Below are 23,326 nucleotides of genomic sequence, written 5' to 3'. Positions count from 1 at the left end.
TTGTCTACTTAGTCCATTTGCATTTACGGTGTCTTTGAGTGAATAAAAGCATAGTTTCAATTCCTCCAATGGATCAAAATGTTATATTACTTAAACGATTACAATGGAGTCTTTACCTTTCTGTATCACATCCAGGTTTTACTTACCTCCGAATTTAACCATTTCATCATGGTCATACTATATTGTAAGTGGGCTTAACTGTTCTAGTTTAAAAGGATAGCATCTAAATTGGTCTGAATTATTTTATTGATGTTGTATTTGAAAGATCGTGGCCTTTGAAGAAGAACCAGAACTTAACTGTTATTTGACGGCAGAAAAGTGTGAGGCAGTAGGAGCTAATTATGTTTTAACTTATTGTTCTCAGTTAAGCGTGACAAAGAGATTCTTTTGTAGTTAAGCACAAAGCAACACCACAGATATCGAAACCCAGTTTTTTAGCGTTATAAACCTTCAGACTTAACGTTGAGTCACTGGAGGACGTAAACAAAAGAGATTTCATAAAACCTTGGGTAGACACCCTCCTGTCCATTTCAATAAATGAAAAACTCCAATTCAGGAAGCGACAGGTTGTATATTAGACAAGCTATATTTGGGATATGAGCTCGCCTTGCTTTGAAACCATCTTGCTGAGTTCCTTTCCCAAGGCCAAGGCTGTTCATCTTTATTGAATTTTGTCCAAAGTTATCTACACTTGTCGTTCATAACATTGATATTAAGAAACATCTACCTAGTCAACGCTTTCACCGCAACTCTTGGGCTATCTGATCGAATAGCGGTATTTAATCACCACAATTGTAGCATCTCCAAGGTAACAAATAGCGAAACAAAGTTGTTGTTTATAGTAGTGATGGGATGCGAATCATGGAATATCAGATCCACCATCCAACGCTCTAATCACTGGACCTCGCTCGACCCCAAGACTGTTGAAAGCTAGAAAACATAATGCAGAAGAAGTAATGAAGAAGAAGCTCAAATACGATATAAACAACTACAGAAGGTGGACAATATAAACAACTACAGAAGGTGGACAATATAAACAACTACAGAAGGTGGACAATATAAACAACTACAGAAGGTGGACAATATAAACAACTACAGAAGGTGGACAATATAAACAACTACAGAAGGTGGATAATAGTGGTTCCAGTAAGTGACTAGGTTTTTGTTACAACCACAGCCTTTATCTTCTACTGCAAAATAAATTTGCTCTTAGATGGACAGAACCTTATAAATTCTGGATTTGTGCGGTTATAAAACTTAAGATGACATTAGCTTTTAAACGAACAAAATGTTGTTGTTTATTATTAAGCACAAAGTTACACAAAGGGCTATCCGTACTCTGCCCACCACTGGTATCGAAACCCGGTGTCTAACAGTATAAATCCACACGAACCGAATAACGAATCGTACGTATGTGATGGTAAATATGAAACTGAATGGCAGTTTATCACACGAATTAGGTTTACACAACATGTGTCTCTAAGGAATTTGTAAAACTGCACAACAGCGTATAATGATCCCACCGCAGAGATCGAGCCCTAAATTCTAGCGTTGTAAACCTACAAGCTACCGCTGAATCATCCTATGAAGGGGGTACTAAGTAGAGGAAAAGAAACAGCTGCTGCTGTATAATATGTGATTTCTGCAACCATCAACCACGTAAGTTATATATTTTTTCTTTAAATAACCCTGGGTTTAAAAGTCCAGCTCGTACATTCTATATTCATATGTGTTGGTTCATCATTTCAACTTATAAGTGAATGCAGCATATATATATATATATATATATATTAATAATTGGGTGCTTTTTATCAGCTAACCGCCCCTAACCGGTGCGAACGGTCAACACGATCAGCTGATCTAGAAAAATGCGAGGGAAAAAAAGGAAGGAGGGAGGGATGTTAAAGGGATTCATACGATGAAATACCGGCTATTACCAGTTTTGGGATCGACTAGCCGTGATGTCATTACGAAGTCTCCCGTAGCAGTATCGAAATAAAGTATATAATAACTCACGCGAGTTAATTGTTCTGCACATTAGAGCAAGTTACTCCCGTACAGTAATAGTTTCTCTGAGTAGCTAAACTCACGAGATAAGTTATTTTAGAGTTATGGAATTCGAAGACATTCTGTCGGAGGTCGGTGATTTTGGTCCCTACCAAAAGAAACTCTTATTATATTTCATGGCCCCTACGACATTTGCAACTGCCTTTTACGTAATGAATGTCATATTCTTAGTCGCCGTTCCTAATCACTGGTGTCACATCCCGGAATTCGAAGAAACGAACCTGACCATCGAAGAACAGAAGATTTTAAGTGTTCCGAAAGTCGTGAGAAACGGAGAGGAACAGTACAGCAGATGTACAATGTACAACTTGGACTATACAGCCGTACTTCGTAACGTAACGTGGTTCAACGGAACAACCGTACTCCCCAAACTACATTCGCACCATCCCGTACAGTCCTGTCAGAATGGATGGGTGTATGACCGTACTCTCTACCAACAGACAGCTGCAACAAGGGTAAGACAGTCTAATAATATACGTGCTGGATAATATGTTATGACGGAATTTAGACGTAAGGCCTCGATCACAATTCTCAATAACTCTTTAACTTAGCGACTTGTTTATATTCTATTCGCTACCAGTGTGGTCCACACGCTGAATCGTGTTAAGTAAACGCTCTAGTGTCAACCATTCAGGGTAAGGAACTAGATAGAACACTTAACCCCTTAAACCATTAAAGAACTAGATAGTATGTTTTAACCTGTTAAATCATTCAGGGTAAGGAAATAGATAGAAAGTTGCACATAAATTCACACACTGTCTGGTTCATTTTTAAATGAACAGAAAACCTCATTGCAGTTTCTGGGGTTAACTGCAGTACTGGCGTTACTATTGTTTAAATCGACAGTGTGACTTGTATTTCCTTACTGACCCTGTGGACTCTCAAACAGTTTGGTGTATGATAATGTAGAAAAATATGTATGTGGTTTGTACGATAGCTCTGAGGACTAGAGTGCCAGCACTATGTTACATAAGATTAAAATGTATTTTTTAACTATCTTGACAACAAGAAACTCAGATATTAAAAGATTTGAATTAGAAAATTTAAAATAATAAATAATTTATATTTGCTTGTCTTTTTAAATATTGTTTCCTTCTTACACATTAAAAGAGCCTAATTCCGTTATCGAACATGCTCACCCCCAGACGTAGGGGCGTTATAATTCATCGATTAATCCCACTATTCATTGGTAAAGAGTAAACTAATAGTGGTTGGTGTTTACAAGCTGTCTTTTCTCTACTTTATAACTTCAAAATTAGGGACGACTCGAATAGCTTTAAACGAAATTAGGCCCGGCATGGCCAGGTGGTTAGGGCGCTCGACTCGTAATCCGAGGGTCTCGGGTTCGAATTCCCGTCACACCAAACATGCTAGTCCTTTCAGCATTGGGGCGTTATAGTGTAAAAGTCAATCCCACTATTCGTTGGTAAAAGAATAGTCCAAGAGTTGGCGGTGGGTGATGATAAGCAACCACCATCCCTCTAGTCTTACACTACTAAATTAGGGACGGCTTGCGCAGATAGCTCTCTTGCAACTTTGTGCGACATTCCAAGACCAATTATTCTGATTAAACAAAATTAAAAAAAACAAAACACAATTAACACTATGCTTTCGCTCCGCCCCATTTTCTCAACAGTAAATATACGGATCTATAACGCTGAAAGTCAGTTTTCAGCGAAGATAATTTATTGTGTAGCTTTGCGTTTAACCACAACCAAATAAACACACCTTATTCGTTTTAAAATGATATAAAATTCATGGTAATTAACAGCAAACAACAAAACTTTAACTTGTATCAAGGTTTTTATTTCGTATTTTTGTAAGAACAAACAAACAGGTAATTTGAAATATGTAAGCATTAATTACATTATATTTATGTCAGTGTTTTGGACTTATTCTCGTATGCAGGTAAGATATTTTATATATTATGTGATTCTAAAATATAAAGCCCTAATTTGTACATAATTTTTTACAGTGGAACTTGGTGTGTGATTACGACAGTTTATCGAGTTTGGTTCTAACTTTATCAAATGTCGGCTCTGTGATGGGTGCTCTAATATTTGGTGCAATCGCCGACAAGTAAGTTGATCTCCTCACCTCTTTCTTTAACTGTTGGGTGTTTATTTTAATCTATCGTGAATATTTTCTTTTTTAGGCTGTTTATTTCTCATTTTTTGGGTAAGTAAAATGAAACGTAACCTCATCCTTACCACACCAGATTCGCTTGAGTGAATACATTTTTTTATTCCTTACCACACGAGGGGTGAGTCAACTTCTGACTATTCCTCACAAGTTCATAACTTCGGTGACGTTTTTGATCGTTTTTCGAGAAATTTAAAGTAGTACAGAATTACCTACATTGCATAGACTAGCTGCTCTCTGTCCATCACGAGGAATCGAAGTCCATAAGCTTGGAAATTCGTTGATCAATTGCTGATTCATATAAAGTGTAGCTTGCAAGTCAGCATGGTTCCACTTTTTCTTATATCCCTAATAATTAGTAATTTCCCAATTTTTCTAACTTATATCGTGATAATATTAGTTTTTCCGTTTTTCTTATGTCCCAATAATCAATAATTTTCTTCAATATTTGATCAACGATATGAAATGCGCATGGTGTTTAGACAAAAGAAATGTACATGATTATATTCAGGTATTTTCTGGTCCAACTTCTATCACTAAAAGAATAATAAGACAATGTCACTTGAGACGACAAATGACCAACTCCTTTCACCATTGATAATAATTCATTAATAAATTATAACTTTAATATGAGTGTTAACAGAAAATAGTTTCTTATCTAAACATTGAACTGTCAAAAAGCTGTTTATTTTGTCCATCAACATTTAACCATTTCAGAATTGCCTGTTAAAGTGGTAAATGTACTGCATCATAAAATCTGGTTTTCGTTGCAAAAGCCTTGTAATGTTTACTAAGGTCTACCAAATTTTGTGATTTTCACTTAATCATTTTAGAAATTAGCAGTATGTAAATCGTAACGAGTACAACTGGTTACGAAGTTGGTCATAAGGACCTATGCAGTGTTCAAAAGGTTAAAGAAAAAATATTCAGTTCACAGACGAACAAAATGAAAACACCCACAACAACTATTTCAATGAAATTTCTGGACCTGTTCTAGGAGACCAATCGTTGAAATATAACTTTTGATATGGGCTCCCACATAAAATTCAAGTCGATTACTTAGCAACACCGTAAGTTAAGATAACGATTCTCTTTCTTGAGGTATCCGTACCATATGTCGCCATCTTAATTCAAACGTCAGTCATTAGCAACTGGATACTCCCATTACAATCTATAAATTAAAAAAAAGACTTTGTTAATTAAGCAATGAGGTGCTAAAAACTGCATAATTCTACCTCAATTAGTTTCTTTCTAATAAACGTTTAAAACCGAAACAGGACTTTGTAAACACCTTGTATTACTGTAGGTGACAAAACTAAGGAGTTGAGATGTATTCGTTATCATTTCTTGTGCAGAAATAACCTATATATAAGGAATTCGTTTAATGTATATATTAGTTCTTATCATTGTTTACGTTAAATGTATGATACTTACGATACATATACTTTTTCAGAGTGTATTTTAATCAATTAAAATGTAAAGTATACAATGAAAAATATAAACTTAGTGTTGTTATTTGTCTTTTATATATTTTCTACAACTTATAAAATCCATTTTTTCTATTGTTTAAATCACAATGTTCCTTAAGTCAAACATTGCTTTGTGGCTAACGTGCCAAATTTAGGTAAATCAGATGATCCTAGGTTAGCGTCCCCTTACACGAGATTACACTTCGAACTTTGAGGCCATGGGTGCTTTATAAGAATAAAGATCAAATCCGACCATTCGATTAAAGTGGCCAAAGAACTGGTGGCGGGTGTTGTTAATTAACTACCCTCCCTTTGTTGTATCAGTTTCAAAATTAGAGATGGCTACTATGTACTTTAGGCGAACTTCCAAAACAAACAAACACAGCATGGCTTCATGTCTTTGTTCACAGTAGCGACTATTAAAAGAATAAGCGCAGACGTGATCTAGCAGTTAACATGCTAGGTTGTGGATCATAAGATCCAAGGTTCAAGCTGCAATATGTTGTAAGCCACCCTCCCCTCACGATTTAAGCTGTGCAAGAGATATACCTCTGATTAGCCCTTTAGATGCGCACAAAAGTATTGTGAGCCTTACACTGTACACAACACACTCACATTCAATTGCTGGAAGCGAACCGAACCCAATACGTCAAATTAGCACGAATATGTCTTGACGTTTATCAGTAATGTACAGAGAACATTGAAAGGATAGAGACCCATTGACAAACAAGGGAGAACTTTTCTGACATCGTAAGGCAAGCGTGGGAAGTTGAGAATCGTTAAAGGGCATTATGTCAAACTGAGGACTACCTCTGGTACAGAAATAGTAAAACAAAACCACATGTAGCAGTTATTTGGTATCAACATTTAATAAGATATCTTTTTTTTTTTTTACTATGGACACCCAGAAGTCCCTGTGTGCCACTAATTTTAACGTTGAAATGTATTTTTCTTAATAGCTCAGAACAAGAAATGTGCAGAAACAGGTGGATCTTTTCGTAGTTTTTGAAACATTTTATGACATACAAAAAATATCATTTTGAAGTCATAAGATCTGTAAAGCATGAGCCCACCCAGCTCATCTCTGCTGTTTGCCCTTCCTCTGGTCAATAGTTCCAAACCAGGAATCATTCTGTTTCAACCCTAGTGGTCTCTTACTTGAAGGTTTAATTCACGAGTCATATAAAATGTCGCTCGAAGTTTACAACAGCAGTCCTTCATAGTGTCACAGAAGCAGCCGTCATTGTCTAAGTCAAACATGATAGTTTATCTATTTAGCATAGTTTACTAGTTTGTTTCCCTAAAAAGTTTTATTTTTCATTTGTCGACTGAAAAGATAAAAATAAACAAACAGAAACTGGTTTATCTCACAACGAAGACGATTTATTGTAAGGGACGCCATCCACGTCAGCACGGTTAGGATAGATATCTTGGGGTCATCAGTGAGTAACGCCACTTCCGATAGACACTAACTAATACGTTGAAAGTAAAATGTGCACGTGGCGTCAGCTATTACATAACTCTTAATACGATATTTCGGAGTCTAGTTTCATGTTATATTTAAGACACTTAAAGAATTTCGAGTTATTTATTATTGTAGCTTAAATGAATATTCTGTTTGTCATATAGTTTTTCGTTTTTATAATAATACCTCGAAATTCGACAAAATATATAGTGTTGTGGTATTTCGATCAACAGTCTCAGACTGAAGACTCGAATTCACACATTCCTTTGTAAACAACCTTCTTAATATTCGAACCTTCAAGGGACATTAATGTTTAACCGATCAAATGAACTTCATGTGGACAGAGCTACAGAGAGCCGATCGTGAAAACAAATTAGATTAGCGAGGTGTATCCCCATCGAACAGTAATCTTTTTACCAATGTTTTTACAAAGAAGAGTTTGGTTCATGTTTAATACAGGGAGCAATGGCTTTATCATTTCTTCATAAAAGCAGTTATCAAATATATAAGTGTATTCTAACAACTGGATTTGATCTAATCGTTGTCAAAGATCTCCTTGGTGGGATAAAACTCCACTGAGGATTTAAAAAAATACCACCAATAACTGAACCGGTTAAGAGAGGTTTAATCCGGGTCGTTTTCATCCTTCTCAATGTTCAATAAACATTGTATGTTGATTGGAAACTCGAACACTCTGAGAGCTCCACTTACATGTGGCGTTCAAGAAATTTTTACTGACCTTTAGTAATGAAATTCAGCTTACATTACAAGAAACTTCTAACAAAATTTAATTGATTGTTTGTGTGTTTATGTTTGTAGCTACACAGTAAAATAACATTATTGGTTTATTAGACAACATGTTTATTAGATAATGTGGAAATCGGTCATGTCTTTTTTTTTTTTTACCAGAATGGATTTCAATTTCATGTCGTAAGATTGTCCAATGGTGTAGCACCAGCTACAACTACACATAAAGACACTGATCGACCAGTTTGTTAGTTATGGCGACCTTAGATCCAAAAAGAAACACAAAGCGACGCTTGTTCAGGGTAGGTCGACTAAAGTCCGACATTTCTCGCTGTTACGATACGTTTATATTATATGCGCAGCTTCAGAACACCTTTCACAGAAATTTAAAATCTTTATCTGGTTTTTACTTCAAAGAAAAAAAAATGCTGATTGAAGGTTTAAAACGCATAATTTTAAGCTTTTATAAAATGGTTTGGGTCTGTACATGTCACTTGAAATTTATATGGCTAAACATAAAAGCAATAAGACATAAAACCAAAACCCTCTTTGATACATGTTAGGATGCACACTTAACGTACACACAATAGTTTAGGCTTACATTTGTTTTTTTCTACCATTCCGTCATTAAGATTTTTTAATAAGCCAAGTAATATTCTCTGATACAAATAAGGGGTGATATAAGATACATGTTTCCTATTTTCATTATTTTAAGCCACCAGTGGCACAGCTGTATGTCTGCAGACTCACACCGCTAAAAACCAGGTTTCGATACCTGTGGTGGACAGAGCACAGATAGCCCATCGTGTAGCTTTCTGCTTAGCTCTAAACAAACAAACATTATTTAAAGGGTGAAGGTTGGGTATTGATATTTGTAAATAGAAGTCGAGGGTGACTGATTTCTAGTTTCATGTTTTTATGGATAACTATAACACTATGCAATACAAATTTTGTTCCTGGATAGTGTATGTTATTTCTTAGTTGCTTATGTTGTAAAAGTACAGAAAATGGCCATTATTCCCTTCAAACTTTGTTTTTGTGACCTGGATAATGAAATTTAGAAATTAACCTATTTTCTATGTAAAAATGGGCAAATTTACACATTTTCATTTACATAATACTTGAATAAAACAACATATGAATCAAGACTTACATATATTTATACTAATGTTATACACAAATGTTTAGAAGCGAGCAGTTTTTCGAAATTTGCGACTGTAATGTAAATCACTTTCACATATCAGCCCCAGATATAGTCTCCCATTTTGTTTTCGTTATACGCTCCCAGGTCACAAAAGCAAAATTTGAAGAAAAAATAGGTCTTTTCCATTTACTTTAGACATAAGCAATTGGGAAATAACACTTTCTGCCCAGGAACAAGAAAAAGTAAAAATTTTGTTACACATTGTAATGCTCACGCCCGAATATAAGCGGTGAGTAATAGTGGGGCCTAGGACGTTATGGGTTCTGTCACCCAGATCCAGACCTTTAACTGAATTGGTCTCTAGTTTTGGGTTTGTTGATTTGTGTTTAATAGGCGGAATATCCCCGTTACCTTTGCGTGCTATGGCTATAGATACTTTCACTTTAAAATGGTATATTTTACACTTGTATATAAATGGTATGAGTTTTACATTTTCGTAATGCAGTTTAGCTGGAGAGATAATACATTTCCTTGTGATGTACGTCTATAATAAACAATTTTATGTAATTATATCGTCAGCGCTGGATAGCGCTTAAAAATCGTTTGTAATACAGATAATTGTGAAACGTACAATATAAGAATTTCTGTTACGATGAAAATTTTACTTTGATTTCAGACTGGGCCGTCGAAATGCATTTTTTATGAATATCATTGTGGCCATTGTCTGTGGCGTACTATCTGTGTTTGCTCCAAACTTTTCAACTTTTGCCATTCTGCGCATGCTCGTAGGAGGAACTCTGCCTTCCAATTTTCAGCTTCCTTACATCCTAAGTAAGTATTGAAACCACAGAACGTGATTTGTGTATATTCTATTTCTAAGTAGACGAAAGATATGACCTCGAAAGTTCGAAATTTTAGGGTAACCAAATTATTATATATAATTTATAGATTAAAACATAAATAAAAGATGCGGAAAGGAACTGCCTGATGTTGCAATATTGTTTTTATAACTTAAATAAAACCTAAACTACAAATAATCCTTTGATCTATTTTTTACGCCAGGTTGTATTTGTTTTCGTAAATGGTTTATATAGATAAACGACTACAGGTGCTTGCTGTGATAGATTTTATCATTGGCCCCACAAATCCCAGACTCTGGTAAGTTACAGTTCTAAAATTAGGTTAAACCTTCTTTGATATATTGTTTAGGCAGAGTATTCATGATGAAACTTTGTAGAATGGACGGCAACTGCCTGTTGTGGAGACATAAGTGTAGAGGACAATGTTCCTGCAACGATACATGCATTGGAAAAACGGGAAGAAAACTCGTAACAAGAATAAAAGAAAATAAAGATAATACGAGACTCATGAAAACAGAAAATTCAACCATTGCAGAGCACGTGACATCAAATGGACACAGAATAAACTGGGAGAAAACTAGAATCATCGACACAGACTAATTATGGAAGACAAGAAAAATCAAAGAATAATTTTATATTAACACTATTAAACCTTCACTAAATAGATATTCCGGATTAGTGGTGAGTAACCTGTGGCTGCCATTGGTTGAATCTACAGGAAATATATCCTCCAATCAGAAAGAGTGATAATCTAACCAATCATAACATGCTCTCAACAATCAACCAGGACACTATAAAAATGAGACAACACCGACACACACACACACACACACGCGGTACCCATCCAGTGAAAGTGGTTTTCTCCGGGTACTCCGGTTTCCCCCACATCTAATTTCTCGCCATTGGATCATGGATCCCAGGCACCCTGGCCCTTAAAAAGACCTTCTGTATCTACTCCTTTCTTTCTCCACTCCTCCCTCCCCTTTCTCTCCCCCGTATTGCTCTCTATCTTTCTTCCTCTCTCTCACGCTCTCTCTTTCTCCTCTCTCTCTCTACCCATGTCCCCCTCTTTGTCACCGGTCCCCTGAAGAACCTGCAACCTTGGTCTCCCTGCTCGTGAGCATGATTATTTCCGTCCAATGCAATCAAATCCAGCTCTCCCACTCCTCAACTTTCATATTTTATAGTTATATTTTGTCATACACCAGTCAATTCGTTTTTCCTTTTATTCACGACACGACCCACCTTATACACGTGTGGGGCTGAAGAGAAACAAAAGTTTCTGAGCGCCCCGAGTTTGCCGTCTTTAAAACCTAAAATACTACCAAGTCTAAAATAAATAAATAACACACACACTAACTTGAAAACGAAAGGCGGAAGACTTTCGAAACGTCGTTCTCTATACTTGTGTCTCCAAAACAGGCAGTAGCCGTCCATTCTACAAAGTTTCATCAGGTTAGACCTCAACCTGAAGATGACCTAGGAAGGTCGAAACGTTGTTCTTTCCTTATCAATAAAAGTGTTAATACTCCTTTCAGCAGTTCTGAGTTACATTTTTATTTCAAGTGGGTTTCTCGTCATCAAAAAGTTTGGTTTGTTTTGAATTTCGCGCAAAGCTGCACGAGGGCTATCTGCGCTAGCCCTCCCTAATTTAGCAGTGTAAGACTAGAGGGAAGGCAGCTAGTCATCACCATCCACCACCAACTCTTGGGCTACTCTTTTACCAACGAATAATGGCACTTACCGACACATTATAACGCTCCCACGGCTAAAAGGGCATGTTTGGTGTGACGGGAATTTAAACCCGCAACCCTCGGATTACGAGTCGAGCGCCTTAACCGGACTAGGTTAGAAGGAATAAAAGAATTAACTAATTTATGAAACTAAATTATTGTAATTACAAAATTAGTACTTTTCTAACTTACATCTCACCAGCTCTAATAATTCCATTTCAACTCGGGAACAACCGTTATTAATGGTAACGACTGGATTTATAATATACTAACTAGCTAGGACAAGGCTTATATTGAAATTAAAGGAGGAAAACGGGATACAAAAATATCAAAAACCTTACCAGAAATTATGAGAGACATGTAAACAGTTGAAAATTGAAATCATCAATATGGGTTTTCGTTCTTCAAAGATAAGTACGCAAACGTACATTTCATTCATCGATGTTGAGGCAAATATCAAACAGTTTCTTATAAAAACGTGATTGTTTTATAAGCAACCCAATATTCGAGTAATACCAATTATTTAATTTTTTTCTTTCATTTATTTTCTATGTAATCTTTCTTAGCTGTTGAACAAGTGGGTTCTACTGTGAGATCTCGTTTAGTGTGCTTCTCTTGGATTCTCTGGACTCTGGGCTCGTGTTGTCTGGCGCTAGTGGCATTCTTGTCTCGCAGTTGGGTGACCCTAGCTCTAGTGACGTCATTGCCTACTGCGCTCTTCTTGGCTTACTGGAAGTAAGTAGATACGATTACTGTGATGTTTCAGTGATTAAACTGTTTAGGAAACTTAGGATACTTATGTTGAAATAATTAGATTTTTAACGCATTATGTCATCATGTATATTCTAACATATAGCATAAACTGTTCCTGTTTCTTCAATAGGGGGAAAAAGTATTAAAACAATCGCTGCATTTTAAAATTTCCAAAAATTAGGTAAATTTTTAGATATGATTTTATAAATATTTTAAACGTTTTTTAAAGTATTAAACCAATATCTTTAACTTTAACTTAACGCCTTTTTTATTTCGTTATGATTGTAGGAATAACTTGTTTCCAAATTAACAACTATTATGACAATCACTTTTAAAGACTCTACCTGTAAAACAACCAATAAAACGACCTTATCCAGTAAAGCGACCAATAAAACGATTTTATGAAGTAAAGCAACCGATAATATGACCTTATCACATGAAACTGCTTGATTTAATTACCGTGTGATTTTTCTGTTAAATATCTTTATTTTATATCCGTTACATTTTTTTTTCTCACTGGCAAGTCTGAGGGCTTATAAAGCTAAAAATTGAGCTTTAATACTCGCGTCAGTTTTGTGTTTAACAACAAACATATAAACAAGACTTTTATATTGTAGAATGTGAGAGCCCGATAATTTGACTTTGCCGTAGGTACATCCCAGGAAAAAAATGAAAGTTAACAGTTAGTTTCTTTAGTCATTTATATAATTTCTAGGTTTTATGATTTATGGGTTTAAGAATCACCACAAGTTTTCTACGCAATTAAGGGCAAATGGCTAGCGTTTTTTCTTTCTTTTGTTAGACACATAATTTCAAATGTTATTGAAATTCAAAATTAGGTATAAAAAACCAATGTTGAAAATAGAAAATAATAATATATAATTCATGTAATACAATCTCATAATAAGGTCTATAAAATTACTGAAGTGGATCATAAATAAATATGTTAAGTAATAAATAAATAAATATTTCATTTATTAAATTTTATGCAGTCTAAGCCTACTTCGACATGTATCCAATTCTAAGCTTAGTTTTATACTCTCCACTCCAGGTTCCTGACCTTCTCTCCTCGTTTTCTGATTGCCCATGGAAGATATGATGAAGCAGGGGAGGTTTTGAAACACATAGCAATAACCAATAAGAAAGAGGTTCCCAGTGACTTACTAGTAAAAGTTTTGGTAAGGATGTTCAATTTTCAAACATACGTTTTTTTATTATTTAAGTCTTTCCTTTTCTTACCAATTCTGGAATATGTTTACATCACACACACACACACACAGATAACATAAAGACCCCTTTCACCCAAGTTATTGTATTTTAAATGCTCCTTCTTTCAATGGGGGCCCGGCATGGCCAGGTGGGTTAATTAAGGCATTCGACTCATAATCTGAGGGTCGCACGTTCGAATCCTCGTTGCACCAAACATGCTCGCCCCTTTAGCAGTGGGGGCGTTATAATGTTACGTTCAATCCCACTATTCGTTGGTAAAAGAGTAGCCCAAGAGTTGGCGGTGGGTGGTGATGACTAGCTGCCTTCCCTTTAGTCTTACACTGTTAAATTAGCGACGGCTAGCGCAGATAGCCCTCGAGTAGCTTTGCGCGAAATTCAAAAACAAATAAACAATCTCTCAATGGAACAAAATGTTAACATAATCACACTGAAGATGATCACGTTTGTTAAAGCCGTTGGATGTATTTTATAACCATATTAAGTTACATACTAGAATTGCTGTTAGTGTCTTCTCTCTGTTTTCAACAATACCAGATTAGTGATTTACATTTGAATGAACAAGTCAGAGCAGCAGTTACAGGAATTAACATACGCTGTCAAAAACAAAAACTTGTATTAGTTTCTGTTAGGAAAAATACTGAAATAGTAACTAAGAATGATAGAAGACATACTGAATGGCTATGTGATGTTTCACTCTAGTGGTACAGTGTTAAGTCTGTAAGTTTACGACGCCAACATTCGGGTTTCGATATTAGTGACAGAGTACAAATAACCCATTTTTTATTTTGCATTTAACCATAACCAAATCAGAAGTACCAGTGACGACTTTTAAACATTTTAGGATTTTTGTAATCGCTCTGAATTTATGCAAAATGTGTTTCCGCGGCTTTTAAGTCTTTCTTAACTCACCATTTAAGAAACTAAATTAATTTAGATATGTGTAAATAATATTACGGCATTGCGCCTAATTTACTATTTGGCATTTTCTCAGTGGGGCAGCACTAGAATGATGGTATGACAGAGTTCTTTTCAACAAAGACAAAATTGAAAATGCAATATCTGTCGTAAGGGCCTAATATGTAATAATGTATATTCCTTCACATTTTGAGTAGTGATGTTAAAATTTTGGATTTCTTTCTTAGCGTACACGTTACACTATACTGAGTATTGTTTCTTTATTTATTAAGTTCCTTTTTTAAATTATTTTTTCACAGAAAGTTGGGCAGACGCTCATGGACCACAGACGCGAAGAAAGTACTCATTCCGTGTTAGACATATTTCGATATCCACAACTTCGGAAAAAATTAATAATCGTTACATTAATCTGGTAAGTGTTGTAAGTATTGTATGATAATTCACAGATGGGTCAATAGGTGGATGGCTAAAACTATGTATAAACCAATACTACTTCGAAGAATAAATTATTTTATCATAAATGATGCATTAAAGGCTTCTATTAACACTGACATCTGTATTCAGTAATGAACCTCAAAAGTGATAAAACATTTCAAACCATTAACCCTAATATTTATGTCACACTGACTACCGATATGACTTTTAAACACCTCCCCTACTGTGAAACATCAAAGGGCAAGGCATATAAGTTTGCCCCTGTCTGTTTGTCTCAAAATTGTGGACAGTGTACCTTAAGATTGGATGGATGTTTTTATCCACACGTATACAACAGGTTCTACATCAAAAGCTCTAGATGTGATCTGACTTTTGAAGGTCAAAAGATCACAATCCGTTCCGATCTTGTGGACAGAATATCTCTAGACCGGATGGATGGGTTTAAGCAAACGTAGACAACACACGCAAAGTTCTAGACATGACCTAATTATTGAAGGTCAAAGATTAAGGTAGAAAGATCACTGTTAAATAAATAATCTGCTCCAATCTTGTGAGCAGGTACCATACCACCAAACTGGAGAGACTTGAACATACATTAAAAATTAGTAGGGACGTAAGTATCCCATAAATATAATATATTCTTGACATTCCTATTAATCAGTCCATTTCATATTCCAAATAAAAGCTATTTAAGAATAGCATTTAAGATCGATCTATTTCTGTCACAGGCCAATGTCCAGGAGTCAGTTCGTTTAACACTATAATTCATCAGCTAGACAGGACATATATATATGGCTGCTCTTTTACTTTCATTCATTCAATGATTTCTAGAATCAGAGGGTCATTAATGACCTTTACAGTTGATATAAAGCACTCTTCCATAAATCTATGCTTCTAAAACTTTTTTCATTTTTTTAACCATGCAGTTCTATAGACATAAAATAAATAATCAAGGGTATTGACGAACGTGTTCTGGTTTTATATTTTACAGGACAGCGATTTCGGTCACTTACTTCGGCCTGATAATCAACATATCAAACCTCGGTGGAAATGATTTCTTGAATTATTTCTGTCTGTCTGTCGTCGAACTTCCTGCATTCTTTATTGGTAGTTACATCATGGATAAATGGGGCAGACGATGGGCTAGCACTGGCTTTATTCTCATAGCAGGCTTCTTCTGTTTGCTCCCTGTTTTCCTGCCTGCTAGTAAGTAAAGTTATTATGAAGTAGCAATTTTAAATATTTTTTTTCTTTAAAGAAAAAAAGACGCCCAACGTGTCGAGCTTTATAATCAAACCAAAGTTACTAAATAAATTTTGCTTTACTGTATTTCCTGGTAAGAAGGGGTAAGCTTACCTCTTTATCCACTAAGGAAATTGAATTATTTTCTTATAACAAACCTTAATATTATACATGACGTAGAATACGTATTTATTATTAAAGTTTATAAAACCTTAATATTATACATGATGTAGAATACGTATTTATTATTAAAGTTTATAAAACCTTAATATTATACATGATGTAGGATACGTATTTATTATTAAAGTTTATAAAACCTTAATATTATACATGATGTAGAATACGTATTTATTATTGAAGTTTATAAAACCTTAATATTATACATGATGTAGGATACGTATTTATTATTAAAGTTTATAAAACCTTAATATTATACATGATGTAGGATACGTATTTATTATTAAAGTTTATAAAACCTTAATATTATACATGATGTAGGATACGTATTTATTATTAAAGTTTATAAAACCTTAATATTATACATGATGTAGAATACGTATTTATTATTAAAGTTTATAAAACCTTAATATTATACATGATGTAGAATACGTATTTATTATTAAAGTTTATAAAACCTTAATATTATACATGATGTATAATACGTATTTATTATTAAAGTTTATAAAACCTTAATATTATACATGATGTAGGATACGTATTTATTATTAAAGTTTATAAAACCTTAATATTATACATGATGTAGAATACGTATTTATTATTAAAGTTTATTTTTTATCATTTATGTTTTCGTTATTGATAATGAGATCTTCGTTACAGTTTTCAAATCTGTAAATATATCTTAATTATGAACAAACCAATGTTCCCTGGTACAAATCTAAATTATATTTGGTATTTTTAACAAAAAAGTCACCGTATGTAACACGTAGACGAAACCGCCATGTTGGAGAGACTATTGTTCCACAACTTTCCTTCTATAATTGCTAGCTATGGGGAGGGGAGGAGTGCCAATTAAAAGAATCACCGCCTTCACTGTTAATGTTATTTAAGTATCATGAGTGACTGCTGCTTTTACATCATTACCACAATCAAGGTTCCACTCCATAAAATAACCATAATGCTACAGTTGGCTTGGTCAGTCGTTTATTTGGTAGATAGAGGTTCGCAACTCAAAATGTTTATTTTTTTATAAGCATTTTCGTTAAAAAATCCTAGTTTATACATAAGACGTCCTCCGTACCAACCACAGGGTAAATTTCTAAAAATAAGGGACAAAAAACCATTCCAGTGTAGGTAAAAGTATGCAAGGATAACAACTTGAAAATGTAATTTATTATGGAGATGACTTTACTGAATATTAATATTTTAATTTTCCTGTTTAATATTTAAAAAAAGGTTCACGTGGTTACGTTTTTTGTTACTTATAATATTGTATATATATACCATGTGAAAGTTACCTGGTCCGAAACTTTCATCAAACCAACTTATACTTTTCCCTCCAACGAAGAACTTAACAATTCTTTATTTATTTTACTTTAGTTAAGGGTAGAGCGTGATTTACGGTTACCCCGCTAGGCTGCGTATCGAAGAATCCGAGGTTCGAGACAATATAATGCTGAAGATGCTTCACACTTTTTCATGTGGACTAGTTGTGAAGGTGACGGTCAATCTCAGTGTTCGGTTCAAAAGGTCGGTGAAGGATTTTATAATCCCATTATCCAGGTCAAAGAGTCAATGAAATACCATGTAATCCCATCATTCAGTTCAAAACGTCAGTGAAAGACCATGTAATCCCATTATTCAGTTTAAAGGAATAGTGAAATACCTTATATTCCCATTATCCAGTTCAAAGAGTCAATAAAAGACCTTATAATTCCATTATCTAGTTCAAAGAGTCAGTGAAAGATCTCATAATCCCATTATCCAGAAGAAAGAGTCAGTGAAATGCCTTGTAATTCCATTATTCAGTTAAAAGAATTAGCGAAAGACCCTGTAATCCTATTATCCAGTTCGAAGAGCCATTGAAAAACCTTTAGGTGACAGATGCTGTTTCCTGGCTCTCTACTCTCAGGAATGACCATATCTGAATCCTGAAGACTTCTGAACTGAATTTTTACCCGACGATCGCAAAAGGTTTTTTTCAGCACGTAATTTCCAATTCTAATTTGTATTAAAACAAATATGGAGAATACATTTATTATTTTCTCAACGTATATATGTTGTTTTTTTTTTTTTAGATTTCAAAAGCCCAGCCTTGGCAGCTTCCTTGATTGGAAAATTTTGTTCGGCTGCAGGGTTTATGGTAATATACCAACAGGCGGCTGAGCTTTACCCAACTGCCGTGAGATCTATTGGAATAGCAATTGGGTCTACAGTCTCTGCTATAGCTATCATTTGCATGCCTTACATAGTCTATTTAGTAAGTTCTAAATTTACTTATTAATAGTTATATTACAATAATAATGCTCAGTTTTGTCTGTCCTGAAATTGCGTGCGCATCTTACTATCTAAATGCGAATGTTTACGTTCTCTATTTCAACGAATCCAAACAAAAGACGGATCTAAAATAATGTAGTAGACCTTTTGTACAACATATATTATAAAAACTTATGAAAGTTTTAAAAATGTTTAATGTTATGTAATAGAAAAAAATCATTAGGTTATTTATCGATTGTATTAAATACGGTAAAGTTTAGCCCTAACTAAACGCAAGCAAAAAAAAAAAGAGTACATACGTTATGGTGTTATCTTTTTATCAATTACAAGCCGTACTTAATAAACGCTTAACTAATGTTAGGCCTAAGCCAAGCAAACTTATAGATTTTGATTTCTGCAATTAGAATTATTTTGTATTATTCTAGAAATCCTATATTTAAAGAAGTGTTGTTGCATTAAAGACACAAGTTATCAAATTTAGTTGTATAAAGTGTAATAATTTAATTATTTTGTGTAAACAGAGATTGTTTCTTTTCTATTATAAAGGGTTCTTACAATAAATACATACCATTTCTCTTCATCGGTGGAATGTGTTTGGTAGCAGGACTATTAGCTCCCCTGGTGCCAGAAACGTTAAATGAAAGTTTGCCTCAAACAATTGAAGATTCCGAAGCGTTCGGATTGAAACAGAAAATGTTTTATTTAGCCAGGTAATTACAAGTTGCAATTATATAAAACAATTTCAAACACTAAATATTAAAATTTTAATATTGTGCCGCAGAATATTTATTTTTCCGAGTCAAATTCTTAAATATGAAATTAAAACATCAATAGTTTTTCCATACATTTTCATCCCCTGGCGACAGTTATCTGAAAAAATGTAAAGGCAACGTTATAATATTTGAGGGAATAACTTGAATGATTTGGGAATATTCTAGCTAACGTGATGATTTTGTTTCTTTTTTTGCTGTCAAACGCGAAGCTACATGATAGGTATCTGTTCTCTGTCCATTGCGAATTGTGGATACTCCTACGCTAGGTTTATAACGCTAAAAATGGGTTTCTATACCCGTGGTAGCCGCACCACAAATATTCCAAAGTGTACCTTTGCACCTAACAACAAACAAGCAAAACAGACTTGCCGCTGAGGCATCAGGGAAGAGGCTAGCATAATGAACAGTGAAAGCAATTACTAACAGTTACATCCGACGAAAGTAAGGTACCAACCTAGACAATAATTTAAAATATATCTACTAAATAATGTAGTTAGTTTAAATTCTGTTCTAACTTAAAGTGTCAAGAAATCAAGGTATAAAAGGATTAGAATGAATTGATACATTAATTAGTCTAACTCGACGTTATCGTATTTTTGGCCATAATCCCAATAATGTCTTGCATGATTCTGGCAGCTTAGGACATTAAGTTTAACCCTCAATCCACGTAGTTAACTGTGAATCCAAAGTAATCCTTGTAATAATAAAATTATATAATAAAATTCTAATCGTAATGCGAGGGTCGTGGGCTCGAATCCCTGTCACACCAAACACGCTCGCCCTTTCAGCCGTGGGGGCGTTATAATGTTTCGGTCAATGCCACTATTCGTTGGTAAAAGAGTAGCCCAAGAGTTGGCGGTGGGTGGTGATGTCTAGCTACCTTCCCTCTAGTTTTACACTGCAAATTTAAGGACGGCTAGCACAGGTAGCCCTAGTGTAGTTTTGCGCGAAATTCAAAACAAACCAAGCCAATTATAAAATAAGATAAATATATATATATATATATTAACCAATTCTATCAATGTGATGAATTCTAAATAAATAATGGAATGTTTGTCCAGTTTTTAGTGTTAGCAAAAATGTTTGTACATCAGTTCGATTTTAATCTAACTTTATTTTTGTGAGTCGATATCGTTCGATGTTTCTCGTCATATTACTAACAACAACAATAATTACAAATATACGTTTCACTCTGCATCTCGGTGCATTAAATGGGTTATGAACGTGACGGTCAGTTTCAAAATTAAGGAAGACTAGTGCAGATAGCTCTCGCGTATCTTTGCCCAAAATTAAACAAGCAAATAATTTAGATGTGGTAAAATGGAATGTCGCCAATAAGAGTTTAAAATCTGACCTATATTCACTAACTAGCTTTCATAAATTATTTTAGAAAATAAAATTATCTTAATACACTTTGCTTTTCATAATTCCTCAGGAAGAGAAACAACAACGAACAAGCTGTGACGACTCAAGGTGGCGAAGAATCCACGAGATAAATTACCGAATTATATGAAACAACGTGGAATTCAAGTTTCCTAGTCAACTGTAGTTAATCCTTAAATACAAGAAGTTTCCAGTACCAGGGTGTAAGAAGACATTCTACTCATGTTTTTGTATAATAAACAAAAACTACAACTGTGGCAAATACGAAGCTTCATCTATTCCAGTCGTAGAATGTTTGTTTCTGTACAACACATACACAGAAAAACAGTTGCTATGAATGAAATTGGTTTTATTTTTCTGCAAGTTAAGATACAATTGAATAGCCATATGTCACTTGTAATTCTTCAAACTATTGTGTCAAGTGATATTTGAACAATTCAAGTTCTATCCCATTCTTTTTCTTTGTTATCCCATCTATCTTTCTGTAGGCTAAAATATTCACGCTGCTTCTACATATTGAAATGTGACACCCAAACTTTTGACATCACTGCTAGTATGTGTTACTACCTCTTTGCTTAAATTCTGCATTACGATTCTTTAAACTACATTTCAACTACTTAGAATTAAAATAAATTATTTATTAAAGAATGAGTGGGTGTAAAGAAACAAACATTAATTAAAAAAAAACGTATAATATTGTTAATATCATTCCAACTGTAATCTCGACGTCGTGTCCTTTTGTTCTCACACGTCCGCAGCAGTTTGGGTCACTATCGCGATGTAGCGCGCGTTAGGGTTTCGGCTTCGACGTCACTTCACGTTGGACGTCACACCGACATACCCTACGCAAACTTCCCGGACACGTTCGGCACGCACCTTCGCTCACTCTCGCAGCGATATTCATCGACCTCTAGTAGTTCACATATAATAAGCGGGAAACTAAATTTACTGTTGTTAATTTTTACTAACGTGAGGGAAGAACACCTTATAAAACAGGTATAACAGATATATTTATTTCAACAGATCTGAGTGTTAGTGTTATTTAATCAGAATATCTTAATGTATTACCTCGATTTCTTTTTTCAGTTTGGTTTCTTTCATCCTACATAGAACACAATATACCAGATCAACGCAAAATTTAGTAAATTAATATATTTTCGGAGAGACTCCTGGGCCCGTCATGACCAAGTGGTTAAGACACTCGACTTGTAATCTGAGGGTTGCGGGTACAAAATCCCGTCACACCAAACATGCTCGCTATTTCAGCCGTGAGGGCGTTATAAGATGATGGTCAATCCCACTATTCGTTGGTAAAAGAGTAGCCAAAGAGTTTGCAGTCGGTGGTGATGACTAGCTACCTTCCCTCTAGTCTTACACTGCTAAATTTTGGTCGGCTAGCGCAGACAGCCCTCGTGTAGCTTTGCGCGAACTTCAAAACAAACCGAAACCAGAGACGTCTTTTATACACCAATAACTTCTTACACAAATACAGCGTCTGGTCATGTCGATTTTATGAACGATTTAACAAAAACATTAAGTTTTGCAATTAGAAGTGTAATTTAAAATAATAAATAGATGAAGAAAATGACTGACTTCACAATTTAATTTTTCTAACTATTTTTTAATAAATCGTACAATGTATCCAATTTTACCATCAGTTATTTTTATATCTTAAATGTATCAGTGTATAAACTACATATGTGTATGTTAATAAATATATTGCCAAACCTATAACAATATATTTTAACTATAATGTTATTTTAAAGAGATATATTATTTATAATATGTATATATATACCTGATACATATATATGCACTACTAGCCAAAACCTTAAGGACAATGAACATAAAGAAAAAATATGCATTTTGCGTTGTTAGACTCAGCCACTTATTTGAGTAGAGCTTCGAAAGATGAAAATAAGAAAAGGGAAATTAAAAAAAAAACTTTTTTAGCATTTAATAGGGAAAATGTGAACTCTATGAAATTGTCCTAAACACTAGCTGGTCAAACGTTTAAGACCATACCAAAAAGAAGTCCTAAACAGGGTAGGAAATGCCCAACAAGAGGTTTCAGTAGTTAGTCGCACGGCCGCCATTGCGAATAACGTCAAACATTTTCTTTGGCATGATCGATATAAACGTTTGCAGAAGGTTGGCTGGAATGTTATTTCAAGCGGTGAAAATGGCTTCACGAAGATCATGCACTGCTTGAAATTGACGTCCATTTCTATAGACTTCCCTTGCTATCAACCCCTAAACATTTTCAATGGGGTTCAGTTCGGGCGAACACGCTGGATGGTCCAAAAGAATCACGTTATTTGCCATGAAAAAGTCCTTTGTTCTGCGGGAATTGGGGATTGCAGTGTTGTCCTACTGAAAGATCCAGTCATTTCCACACAAGCGAGGGCCTTCAGTCAATAAGAATGCTCTCTTCAACATGACAATGTAGCCAGCTGCTGTTTGACGCCCCTGTATAACCTAAAGCTTCATTGTTCCATGAAAGGAGAAAGGACC

At 34.7% G+C, this 23,326-nt stretch overlaps 1 protein-coding gene and 1 long non-coding RNA gene across 2 annotated transcripts; one reads left to right on the top strand and one right to left on the bottom strand.

The window, feature by feature from the left end:
* Positions 1–1,944: 1,944 nt before the first annotated feature.
* On the top strand, positions 1,945–22,543 carry LOC143237793 (organic cation transporter 1-like). Its single transcript, XM_076477389.1, has 10 exons — positions 1,945–2,522; positions 4,043–4,146; positions 9,711–9,865; positions 12,194–12,362; positions 13,432–13,558; positions 14,825–14,937; positions 15,952–16,166; positions 18,458–18,639; positions 19,203–19,366; positions 20,865–22,543. The coding sequence occupies exons 1-10, from the start codon at positions 2,112–2,114 to the stop codon at positions 20,923–20,925; spliced, it is 1,701 nt and encodes a 566-aa protein (XP_076333504.1). The 5' UTR covers positions 1,945–2,111; the 3' UTR covers positions 20,926–22,543.
* On the bottom strand, positions 4,877–12,194 carry LOC143237794 (uncharacterized). Its single transcript, XR_013020277.1, has 2 exons — positions 11,969–12,194; positions 4,877–5,380 (listed from the first exon to the last, which is right to left on the bottom strand). It is a non-coding gene; the product is annotated as an uncharacterized LOC143237794 (long non-coding RNA).
* Positions 22,544–23,326: the final 783 nt, after the last annotated feature.

Source organism: Tachypleus tridentatus, chromosome 13 (genome assembly GCF_004210375.1).
Source record: "Tachypleus tridentatus isolate NWPU-2018 chromosome 13, ASM421037v1, whole genome shotgun sequence".
Lineage (NCBI taxonomy): Eukaryota > Metazoa > Arthropoda > Merostomata > Xiphosura > Limulidae > Tachypleus > Tachypleus tridentatus.
This window is presented reverse-complemented; position numbering and strand designations above follow the sequence as displayed.